This window comes from Oncorhynchus mykiss, chromosome 18 (assembly GCF_013265735.2).
Source record: "Oncorhynchus mykiss isolate Arlee chromosome 18, USDA_OmykA_1.1, whole genome shotgun sequence".
Taxonomy (NCBI): Eukaryota; Metazoa; Chordata; class Actinopteri; order Salmoniformes; family Salmonidae; genus Oncorhynchus; species Oncorhynchus mykiss.
This window is the reverse complement of record NC_048582.1, coordinates 6,248,899-6,261,398: the sequence shown is the minus strand read 5'-3', so window position 1 is coordinate 6,261,398 and position 12,500 is coordinate 6,248,899. Positions and strand designations below refer to the sequence as shown.

The window sequence follows — 12,500 nt, the reverse complement described above, 5'->3', positions numbered from 1 at the left end:
TCTGTATTCACCTCCTCCATTATACTGTATGATGAATTCCTCTATCTGTATTCACCTCCTCCATTATACTGAATGATGAATATCTCCATCTGTATTCACCTCCTCCATTATACTGTATGCTGAATTCCTCTATCTGTATTCACCTCCTCCATTATACTGAATGATGAATTCCTCCATCTGTATTCACCTCCTCCATTATACTGTATGATGAATATCCTCCATCTGTATTCACCTCCTCCATTATACTGTATGATGAATTCCTCCATCTGTATTCACCTCCTCCATTATACTGTATGATGAATATCCTCCATCTGTATTCACCTCCTCCATTATACTGTATGATGAATTCCACCATCTGTATTCACCTCCTCCATTATACTGTATGATGAATTCCTCCATCTGTATTCACCTCCTCCATTATACTGTATGATGAGTTCCTCCATCTGTATTCACCTCCTCCATTATACTGTATGATGAGTTCCTCCATCTGTATTCACCTCCTCCATTATACTGTATGATGAATTCCTCCATCTGTATTCACCTCCTCCATTATACTGTATGATGAATTCCTCTATCTGTATTCACCTCCTCCATTATACTGAATGATGAATTCCTCCATCTGTATTCACCTCCTCCATTATACTGTATGATGAATTCCTCCATCTGTATTCACCTCCTCCATTATACTGTATGCTGAATTCCTCTATCTGTATTCACCTCCTCCATTATACTGAATGATGAATTCCTCCATCTGTATTCACCTCCTCCATTATACTGTATGATGAATTCCTCTATCTGTATTCACCTCCTCCATTATACTGAATGATGAATTCCTCCATCTGTATTCACCTCCTCCATTATACTGTATGATGAATGCCTCCATCTGTATTCACCTCCTCCATTATACTGAATGATGAATTCCTCCATCTGAATTCACCTCCTCCATTATACTGTATGATGAATTCCTCCATCTGTATTCACCTCCTCCATTATACTGTATGATGAATTCCTCCATCTGTATTTACCTCCTCCATTATACTGTATGATGAATTCCTCCATCTGTATTCACCTCCTCCATTATACTGTATGATGAATTCCTCCATCTGTATTCACCTCCTCCATTATACTGAATGATGAATTCCTCCATCTGTATTCACCTCCTCCATTATACTGTATGATGAATGCCTCCATCTGTATTCACCTCCTCCATTATACTGAATGATGAATTCCTCCATCTGAATTCACCTCCTCCATTATACTGTATGATGAATTCCTCCATCTGTATTCACCTCCTCCATTATACTGTATGATGAATTCCTCCATCTGTATTTACCTCCTCCATTATACTGTATGATGAATTCCTCCATCTGTATTCACCTCCTCCATTATACTGTATGATGAATTCCTCCATCTGTATTCACCTCCTCCATTATACTGTATGATGAATATCCTCCATCTGTATTCACCTCCTCCATTATACTGTATGATGAATTCCACCATCTGTATTCACCTCCTCCATTATACTGTATGATGAATTCCTCCATCTGTATTCACCTCCTCCATTATACTGTATGATGAGTTCCTCCATCTGTATTCACCTCCTCCATTATACTGTATGATGAGTTCCTCCATCTGTATTCACCTCCTCCATTATACTGTATGATGAATTCCTCCATCTGTATTCACCTCCTCCATTATACTGTATGATGAATTCCTTCACTGGTTGCCCATTTCTCGTGGCAACAGGTCACAAATCTTGTTTCTGTGATGGCACACTGTGTAGTATTTCACCCAGTAGATTTGGAAGTTTATCAACATTGGGTTTGTTTTATAATTATTTGTGAGTCTGTGTCATCTGAGGGAAATATGTGTCTCTAATATGGTCATACATTGGGCAGGAGGTTAGGAAGTGCAGCTCAGTTTCCACCTCATTTTGTGGGCAGTGTGCACATAGTCTGTCTCCTCTTGAGAGCCATGTCTGCCTACGGCGGCCTTTCTCAATAGCAGGGCTATGCTCACTGAGTCTGTACATAGGCAAAGCTTTCCTTAAGTTTGGGTCAGTCACAGTGGTCAGGTATTCTGCCACTGTGTACTCTCTGTTTAGGGCCAAATAGCATTCTAGTTTGCTCTGTTTTTTTGTTAATTCTTTCCTGTGTCAAGTAATTATCTTTTTGTTTTCTCATGATTTGATTGGGTCTAATTGTGTTGCTGTCCTGGGGCTCTGTAGGGTGTGTTTGTGTTTGTGAACAGAGCCCCAGGACCAGCTTGCTTAGGGAACTCTTCTCCAGGTTTATCTCTCTGTAGGTGATGGCTTTGTTATGGAAGGTTTGGGAATCGCTTCCTTTTAGGTGGTTATAGAATTTAATGGCTATTTTCTGGATTTTGATCATTAGTTGGTATCGGCCTAATTCTGCTCTACATGCATTATTTGGTGTTCTACGTTGTACACAGAGGTTGTTTTTGCAGATTTCTGCATGCAGAGTCTCAATTTGGTGTTTGTCACATTTTGTGAATCTCTCTCTCTCTCTGTGTGTCAGGTTTAATCTTATAAAGGCTCATGTGACCTTTAGAAAGAGAAGATCAGACATGATCTGAAAAGACAGCAACACAATGGCACAAATACCATCTATGATTAATTACGGTGTGTGTGTGTGTGTGTGTGTGTGTGTGTGTGTGTGTCTCAGAGCGTGTACTACACAATAGACTAGTACCGTTTAATGCCTCCTTCAATCAACAGTGGGAATGTCACTTGGCTAGCACTTACTCACTTAAAACCAATCTCTTTAAAAAGGGGCTCTCTGTGTGTCACTGAATTCCACTACCTCCACCTTTCTCTATCTCTCTTTCTCTCTCTCTCTTTCTCTATCTCTCTTTCTCCCTCCCTCTCTCTTTCTCTCTCTTTCTCTATCTCTCTTTCTCCCTCTCTCTTTCTCCCTCCCTCTCTCTTTCTCTCTCTTTCTCTATCTCTCTTTCTCCCTCTCTCTATCTCTCTTTCTCTCTCTCTTTCTCCCTCTCTCTTTCTCTCTCTCTTTCTCCCTCTCTCTTTCTCTCTCTCTTTCTCCCTCTCTCTTTCTCTCTCCCTCTTTCTCCCTCTCTCTTTCTCCCTCTCTCTTTCTCCCTCTCTCTTTCTCTCTCTTTCTCTATCTCTCTTTCTCCCTCTCTCTATCTCTCTTTCTCCCTCTCTCTTTCTCTCTCCCTCTTTCTCCCTCTCTCTTTCGCTATCTCTCTTTCTCCCTCTCTCTTTCTCTATCTCTCTTTCTCCCTCTCTCTTTCTCTATCTCTCTTTCTCCCTCTCTCTTTCTCTCTCCCTCTTTCTCCCTCTCTCTTTCTCTATCTCTCTTTCTCCCTCTCTCTTTCTCTCTCCCTCTTTCTACCTCTCTCTTTCTCTCTCTCTTTCTCCCTCTCTCTTTCTCTCTCTCTTTCTCCCTCTCTCTATCTCTCTTTCTCTATCTCTCTTTCTCCCTCTCTCTTTCTCTCTCCCTCTTTCTCCCTCTCTCTTTCTCTATCTCTCTTTCTCCCTCTCTCTTTCTCTATCTCTCTTTCTCCCTCTCTCTTTCTCTCTCCCTCTTTCTCCCTCTCTCTTTCTCGCTCCCTCTTTCTCCCTCTCTCTTTCTCCCTCTCTCTCCCTCTCTATGTCTCCATCTGTCTCCCGTTTCCACACCGCTAGCTGTCATGCGTGGCAGAGGGTGGGGAATCATTTACATTTGTTCAGTTTATTTCTTATGGAATAATCTGTAGGAGGATGTGTTCCAGCCAAGTGTTCAGACACAAACCTTAGACACCAGTTTATTTCTTAGGGAATAATCTGTAGGAGGATGTGTTCAAGCCAAGTGTTCAGACACAAACCTTAGACACCAGTTTCTTACACTTGCCAATGATTTTCCCGGAGCTGAAATATTATTTTCATATCAACAGGCATTCCCCATTTTGATCCATCTCTACCCCTGATGGAGGCAGCTGCTGCATAATGCTCCAACCTGGACTCAGGGGCTGACGTAACATAGTAAACATAAATCCAGTACACCACAATTAGTATGGAATTTATTCATTTGTGGACGTCCATCATCCATAATGTATGATATGTTACAAAATGCAATTCATATGATATGTTCGCGAATTGCAATTGCATATGTTACAAATTTGCAAAAGATTTGATATATTACCAATTCCAATTTGTTGTGGCTAATGTTAGCAAGGTGGCTAGGTGCCAAATGCTAACGTTAGCTAGGTGGCAAATGTTAGCTAGGCTAGGGGTTAGGAGTTAGGTTAAAGGGTTAGAGGAAGGGTTAGCTAACATGCTAAGTAGTTGAAAAGTAGCTACAAAGTAGTAAGTAGTTGCAAAGTTGCTAATTAGCTAAAATGCTAAAGTTGTCCATGATGAGATTTGAACATGAAACCTTTGGGTTGCTAGATGTTAGCGTTTTACGCCTACCCATCTACCGCAACTAACCACCCTATTTTTGTTTTTGCTTTTTGTCTTACGGAACCATACCAAACGTAACATATCATACTAATCATACCTTTACCATGGTACGTCTAGTCTATGAGACCAGGCTGAATGCTCATCCTCTCTCTACTCTTTTCTCCTCTCCTCTTCTCCTGTGTGTGTGTGTGTGTGTGTGTGTGTGTGTGTGTGTGTGTGTGTGTGTGTGTGTGTGTGTGTAGCACCTCTGTAAACTAAGGCCTTAACATTTCCCGTCAGTCTTACTTGTGTTGATGGTTCTGCCCCACTACCACCTGTGTTGATGGTTCTGCCCCACTACCACCCGTGTTGATGGTTCTGCCCCACTACCACCTGTGTTGATGGTTCTGCCCCACTACCACCCGTGTTGATGGTTCTGACCCACTACCACCTGTGTTGATGGTTCTGACCCACTACCACCTGTGTTGATGGTTCTGCCCCCCTGTGTTGATGGTTCTGACCCACTACCACCTGTGTTGATGGTTCTGACCCACTACCACCTGTGTTGATGGTTCTGCCCCCCTGTGTTGATGGTTCTGACCCACTACCACCTGTGTTGATGGTTCTGCCCCCCTGTGTTGATGGTTCTGACCCACTACCACCTGTGTTGATGGTTCTGCCCCACTACCACCTGTGTTGATGGTTCTGACCCACTACCACCTGTGTTGATGGTTCTGCCCCACTACCACCTGTGTTGATGGTTCTGCCCCACTACCACCTGTGTTGATGGTTCTGCCCCACTACCACCTGTGTTGATGGTTCTGCCCCACTACCACCTGTGTTGATGGTTCTGACCCACTACCACCTGTGTTGATGGTTCTGCCCCTCTGTGTTGATGGTTCTGCCCCACTACTCTTTTCTCCTCTCCTCTCCTCTCTTCCTGTGTGTGTGTGTGTGTGTGTGTGTGTGTGTGTGTGTGTGTGTGTGTGTGTGTGTGTGTGTGTGTGTGTGTGTGTGTGTGTGTGTGTGTGTGTAGCACCTCCGTAAACTAAGGCCTTAACATTTCCCGTTTGCATCAGTCTTACTTGTGTTGATGGTTCTGACCCACTACCACCTGTGTTGATGGTTCTGCCCCCCTGTGTTGATGGTTCTGACCCACTACCACCTGTGTTGATGGTTCTGCCCCCCTGTGTTGATGGTTCTGACCCACTACCACCTGTGTTGATGGTTCTGACCCACTACCACCTGTGTTGATGGTTCTGACCCACTACCACCTGTGTTGATGGTTCTGCCCCCCTGTGTTGATGGTTCTGACCCACTACCACCTGTGTTGATGGTTCTGCCCCCCTGTGTTGATGGTTCTGACCCACTACCACCTGTGTTGATGGTTCTGACCCACTACCACCTGTGTTGATGGTTCTGACCCACTACCACCTGTGTTGATGGTTCTGCCCCCCTGTGTTGATGGTTCTGCCCCACTACCACCTGTGTTGATGGTTCTGCCCCACTACCACCTGTGTGTCACAGGAGGTTGGTGGCACCTTAATTGGGGAGGACAGGTTCGTGGTAATGACTGGATCTGAATCCGTGGAATGGTATCAAATACATCAAACACGTGGTTTCCATGGTTTCCAGGTGTTTGATGCCGTTCCATTCGCTCCGTTCCAGACATTATGATGAGCCGTCCTCCTCTCAGCAGCCTCCACTGCTGTGTGTGTTCTGTTTGTGTCGTTACCATAAGCGATAAAACAATGTTAAACGTTAACCATTGTTAATTATAGGGCGAGCTGCACAATGAACAAACACAAAGCATTTGGCCTGTTTTTCCATAAAGCCACCGACTTCCTCCTCACGGATGTCTAAATCGCTACAAACACACACACACACACACACATTCATACACATTCTTACACACTCACACACACAAACACACGCACATTCATACACACAACACATTAACTACATTAACTAAGCAGCCATTAGCACCTTAATGTGGGAAAGAGAAGGCCATCACCAGTCAAACGCCGAGGTTTCTTTAGGAAATCTACAACATACATACAAGGTTTTGTACAGAGCATTCAGAAAGTATTCAGACCCCTTCCCTTTTCCCACATTTGGCTACGTTACAGCCTGTTTCTGAAATTGATTACATCGTTTTTTTTCTCTCATCAATCTACACACAATACCCCATAATGACATCACAATACCCCATAATGACAAAGCGAAAACAGGTTTTTAGACATTTCTGAAAATGTATAACAAATTAAAAACAGAAATACCTTATTTACAAACAGTACCAGTCCAAAGTTTGGACACACCTACTCATTCAAGGGTTTTTCTTATTTTTTTACTATTTTCTACATTTTAGACAAATAGTGAAGACATCAGAACTATGAAATAACACATATGTAATCATTTAGTAACCAAAAAACGTGTTAAACAAATCAAAATATATTTTAGATTCTTCAAAGTAGCCACTCTTGGCATTCTCTCAACCAGCTTCACCTGGAATGCTTTTCCAACAGTCTTGAAGGAGTTCCCACATATGCTGGGCAGTTGTTGGCTGCTTTTCCTTCACTCTGCGGTCCAACTCATCCCAAACCATCTCAATTGGGTTGAGGTCAGGTGATTGTGGAGGCCAGGTCATCTGATGCAGCACTCCATCACTCTCTTTCTTAGTCAAATAGCCCGTACACAGCCTGGAGGTGTGTTGGGTCATTGTCCTGTTGAAAAACAAATGAAAGTATCACTACGCGCAAACCAGGTGGGATGGCGTATCGCTGCATAATGCTGTGGTAGCCATGCTGGTTAAGTGTGCCTTGAATTTGAAATAAATCAGTGTCACCAGCAAAGCACCCTCACACCATCACACCTCCTCCTCCATGCTTCACGGTTGGAACCACACATTCGGAGATCATCTGTTCCACAAAGATACGGCAGTGGGAACCAAAAATCTCAAATTTGGTCTCATTGCTCGTGTTTCTTTGCAGACATTTGACCATGAAGCCTGATTCACACAGTCTCCTCTGAACAGTTGATGTTGAGATGTGTCTGTTACTTGAACTCTGCAAAGTATTTATTTGGGCTGCAATTTCTGAGGCGGGTAACTCAAATGAACTTATCTTCTGCAGCGGAGGTAACTCTGGGTCTTCCTTTCCTGTGGCGGTCCTCATGAGAGCCAGTTTCATCATAGCACTTGATGGTTTTTGAGACTGCACTTGAAGAAACGTTCAAAGTTCTTGAAATGTTATGTATTGACTGACCTTCATGTCTTAAAGTAATACTGTCATTTCTCTTTGCTTATTTGAGCTATTCTTGCCATAATATGTGCTTGGTCTTTTACCAAATAGGGCTATCTTCTGTATACCAACCCTACCTTGTCACAACACAACTGATTGGCTCAAACACATTAAGAAGGAAAGAAATTCCACAAATGAACTTTTAACAAGGCACACCTGTTAATGGAAATGCATTCCAGGTGACTACCTCATGAAGCTGGTTGAGAGAATGCAAAGCTGTCATCAAGGCAAAGGGTGGCTACTTAGAAGAATATAAAATATATTTTGATTTGTTTAACACTTTTTGGTTTACTAGATGATTCCATATGTGTTATTTCATATTTTTGATGTCTTCGCTATTATTCTACAATGTAGAAAATATAAACATTTTAAAACTGGGGTAGGTGTGTCCAAACTTTTGACTGATACTGTAAGTATTCAGACCCTTGGCTATGAGACGCACGAAGGAGACCAAGAACCCAATGGTCACTCTGACAGAACTCCAGAGTTCCTCTGCGGAGATGGGAGAACCTTCCAGAAGGGCAACCATCCCTGCAGCCCTCCACCAATCAGGCCTTTATGGTCGAGTGGCCAGACGGAAGCCACTCCTCAGCAAAAGGCACATGACAGCCCGCTTGTAGTTTGCCAAAACGCACCTAAAGGACACTCAGACCATGAGAAACAAGATTCTCTGGTCTGATGAAACCAAGAGTGAACTCTTTGGCCTGAATGCCAAGTGTCACGTCTGGAGGAAACCTGGCACCATCCATATGGTGAAGCATGGTGGTTGTAGCATCATGTTGTGGGGATGTTTTTCAGTGTCAGGGACTGGGAGACTAGTCAGGATCGAAGGAAAGGTGACAAGTACAGAGCGATCCTTGATGAAAACCTGTTCCAGTGTGCTCATGACCTCAGACTGGGGAAGGTTCACCTTCCAACAGGACAACGATCCTAAGCACACAGCCAAGACAACGCAGGAGTGGCTTCGGGACAAGTCTCTGAATGTCCTTGAGTGGCCCAGCCAGAGACTGGACTTGAACCTGATCGAACATCTCTGGAGAGACCTGAAAATAGATGTGCAGCGACGTTCCCCAACCAACCTGACAGAGTTTTTTGTAGTTTTTTAAAACATTATTGTCGTTGTCTGTATTTCTGTTCTGTAAGGTCTTTTTTTTCTTAGATGAGCAACCGTGGTGACCTTTGCTGAAGTTTCAAGGCTAGGCCAGACATGAAGGAAATATATAATGTAATTAGCTGGGTCCTACAGCAACTAATAACCAATTCCTCCATTCCTCCAACATGCGTTCATCTCCTTCCATTCAGGAGGACATCTTTTGTTTCTATTTCTGGTCGGGTTGAGGAAGGGAGGGAGGGAGGGAGGGAGGGAGTGAGGGAGGGGAGGGAGGGAGGGAGGGAGGGAGGGAGGGTGTGAGGGAGGGAGGGAGGGGAGGGAGGGAGGGAGGGAGGGTGAGGGAGGGAGGGAGGGAGGGAGTGAGAGAGGTGGGAGGGAGGGAGGGAGGGAGGGTGAGGGAGGGTGAGGGAGGGAGTGAGAGAGGTGGGAGGGAGGGAGGGAGGGAGGGGGTGAGAGAGGTGGGAGGGAGGGAGGGTGAGGGAGGGGAGGGAGTGAGGGAGGGAGGGAGGGAGGGAGGGAGGGAGGGAGGGGAGGGGAGGGTGAGGGAGGGAGGGAGGGTGAGGGAGGGAGTGAGAGAGGTGGGAGGGAGGGAGGGAGGGAGTGAAGGAGGTGGGAAGGAGGGTGAGGAAGGGAGGGAGGGAGGGGTGAGGGAGGGAGGGTGAGGGAGGGAGGGAGTGAAGGAGGTGGGAGGGAGGGTGAGGAAGGGATGGAGGGAGTGAGAGAGGTGGGAGGGAGGGAGGGAGGGAGGGAGGGAGGGTGAGGGAGGGAGGGAGGGAGGGAGGGTGAGGAAGGGATGGAGGGGGGGTGAGGAAGGGATGGAGAGGGGGTGAGGAAGGGTAAATTGCAAAAGGCGTCCAGATGAACCATATGTGTAATCCACCTAATTTAGTAAAAGCTTTTTCTTTTTAAAATGTCTTTCTGTTTCCTTCTCTTCTTTGGGGACTTCTTTTTGTTTGCACACATTCTATTATATTTGGGACATTGTGTGGAATTTGGTCCAAGTTTACTGTCTTTGTGTTTGGAATTACTCAGCGTTCCGTTGGCACGGCGACAGAGCCGTCATTAGCTCTCTTTTGTTTCGCTTCCTGCTTCTATTGTTTTATTTTTGGTTTTGTTTTCTTGAATGTTCAATATTCAGATTGTTCCCTTCTCTCCCATGTGGATTGGTTTATGCATCTATGAAATAGTTACATTTCAACAGCACACAGGGGTGAAATAGTGGGTCTGATGATACACAGGGCTGAAATAGTGGGTCTGATACACAGGGGTGAAATAGTGGGTCTGATGATACACAGGGATGAAATAGTGGGTCTGATGATACACAGGGATGAAATAGTGGGTCTGATGATACACAGGGATGAAATAGTGGGTCTGATGATACACAGGGATGAACACAGGGCTGAAATAGTGGGTCTGATACACAGGGCTGAAATAGTGGGTCTGATACACAGGGGTGAAATAGTGGGTCTGATACACAGGGGTGAAATAGTGGGTCTGATGATACACAGGGGTGAAATAGTGGGTCTGATACACCGGGCTGAAATAGTGGGTCTGATGATACACAGGGGTCTTGTTTGACTGGCTTTTACTTTCTAGCTGTTTGTCTGTTTGAATTTGAGATGAGCAAAAGCTAACACAATAGTCTGGTGTCATTGTGTATATTATGTAGGTTTAGGTATTGTATTGTACAAATCCAGCACATACAACACTGTAACCTGCCCCAACCACGTCCTCACCGTCTGCTATTTCTGTTCATCTAAATGAAGGCCTCGTTGTGGATGATTGTCTTCCGTGTGTTTCTGAGACAGACTGTAGCTCTGTGGTAGCTGAGACACACCGTCATAGTCTCAGTCTGTCCCGTCACAGACAGACTGTAGCTCTGTGGTAGCTGAGACACACCGTCATAGTCTCAGTCTGTCCCGTCACAGACAGACTGTAGCTCTGTGGTAGCTGAGACACACCGTCGTAGTCTCAGTCTGTCCCATCACAGACAGACTGTAGCTCTGTGGTAGCTGAGACACACCGTCATAGTCTCAGTCTGTCCCGTCACAGACAGACTGTAGCTCTGTGGTAGCTGAGACACACCGTCATAGTCTCAGTCTGTTCCGTCACAGGCAGACTGTAGCTCTGTGGTAGCTGAGACACATAGTCTCAGTCTGTCCCGTCTGTCCCATCTAACATCTCTAGTAGTCTGATAACATCTCTCTAGTAGTCTGCTAACATCTCTGTAGTAGTCTGCTAACATCTAACATATCTGTAGTAGTCTGCTAACATCTAACATCTCTCTAGTCGTCTGCTAACATCTAACATCTCTAACATCTCCTCTCAACCTCCTCTTCCACCTCCTCCTCTCCTCCTTCTCCTCTTTATTCTCCCCTTCCTCCTCCTTCGTCTTCCCCTCCTCATCCTCTTCATCATCATCTTCCTCCTCTTCCTCCTTCTCTTCCTTCTCCTCCTCCTCTTCCTCCTTCTCTTCATTCTCCTCTTCCTCTCCTCTTCACTCAGAGTATGACAGAGGGACAGCAAAATAGAACTGTGTGTCTATTTCTGGATCATCAACAGAGTCTTTTTAGTGATTTCACCCAGAGGACAAAAAAAGTAAAGTGTCATGGAGATTGAGTGTGATGTATTTTCTGTACTGTGATTGGCTGTTTCAAAGAGTCCATCTCAGATGTTGTTATATGACCTTCCACTCTTTGTTTACATGTTCTTCCCCTTGTTTGTTCAGGCGTTTCGTGTCCCCAGAGATGTTCGGTTTTGGGATGTTGAGCATCACAAATGTTGCTCTGGAAACCTGGTTTCACAAGTCAAACAGCATTCTGTTTGGTCTAGTGTCCTGAGTGTGACCATATAATGGTTTACACTCCACCTTCTAACGTATGCTATGCTGCCACAAAGCTCAATAGAAAACCGTCTCTCTCTTTCTCGCCCCCTTACCCTCCCTCCCCCTTTTCCTCTCTCCTTTCCCTCCCTCCCCCTTTTCCTCTCCTTTCCCTCCCTCCCTCCCTCCCTCCCTCCCTCCTCCCCACCTTTCCCTCCCTCCCTCTCTCAGGTCTGGAACACCTCCCGTTCATGATGATGTCACACCCCCTGATCCCTGTCAGTATGGCCCCTGCCTCCGTCTCCATGGCAATGAGTCAAATGAACCACCTCAACACGTTAGCCAGCATGGCCTCTGCTGCCCAGGTCCACCACTCTACCCTCTCCTCCCGTGGCCGCATGGTCACCTCCGTTATAAAGGTATGTTAGCATGGAGGTCACTTCTGTTATAAAGGTATGTTAGCATGGAGGTCACCTCTGTTATAAAGGTATGTTAGCATGGAGGTCACCTCTGTTATAAAGGTATGTTAGCATGGAGGTCACCTCTGTTACAAAGGTATGTTAGCATGGAGGTCACCTCTGTTATAAAGGTATGTTAGTATGGAGGTCACCTCTGTTATAAAGGTATGTTAGCATGGAGGTCACCTCTGTTATAAAGGTATGTTAGCATGGAGGTCACCTCTGTTATAAAGGTATGTTAGTATGGAGGTCACCTCTGTTATAAAGGTATGTTAGCATGGAGGTCACCTCTGTTACAAAGGTATGTTAGCATGGAGGTCACTTCCGTTATAAAGGTATGTTAGCATGGAGGTCACCTCTGTTATAAAGGTATGTTAGCATGGTTACCTCTGTTATAAAGGTATGTTAG

General features: G+C 45.1%; 1 protein-coding gene across 2 annotated transcripts in view; it reads left to right on the top strand.

The window, feature by feature from the left end:
• Positions 1–12,500, top strand: part of LOC110518947 (dachshund homolog 1) — a 95,223-nt gene that overhangs the window by 48,536 nt on the left and 34,187 nt on the right. For both annotated transcript variants that reach the window (XM_036951479.1, XM_036951480.1), the window contains exon 4: positions 11,865–12,052. In XM_036951479.1, coding sequence (XP_036807374.1) covers positions 11,865–12,052 — 188 coding nt within the window. The remainder of the gene's footprint in view (positions 1–11,864; positions 12,053–12,500) is intronic.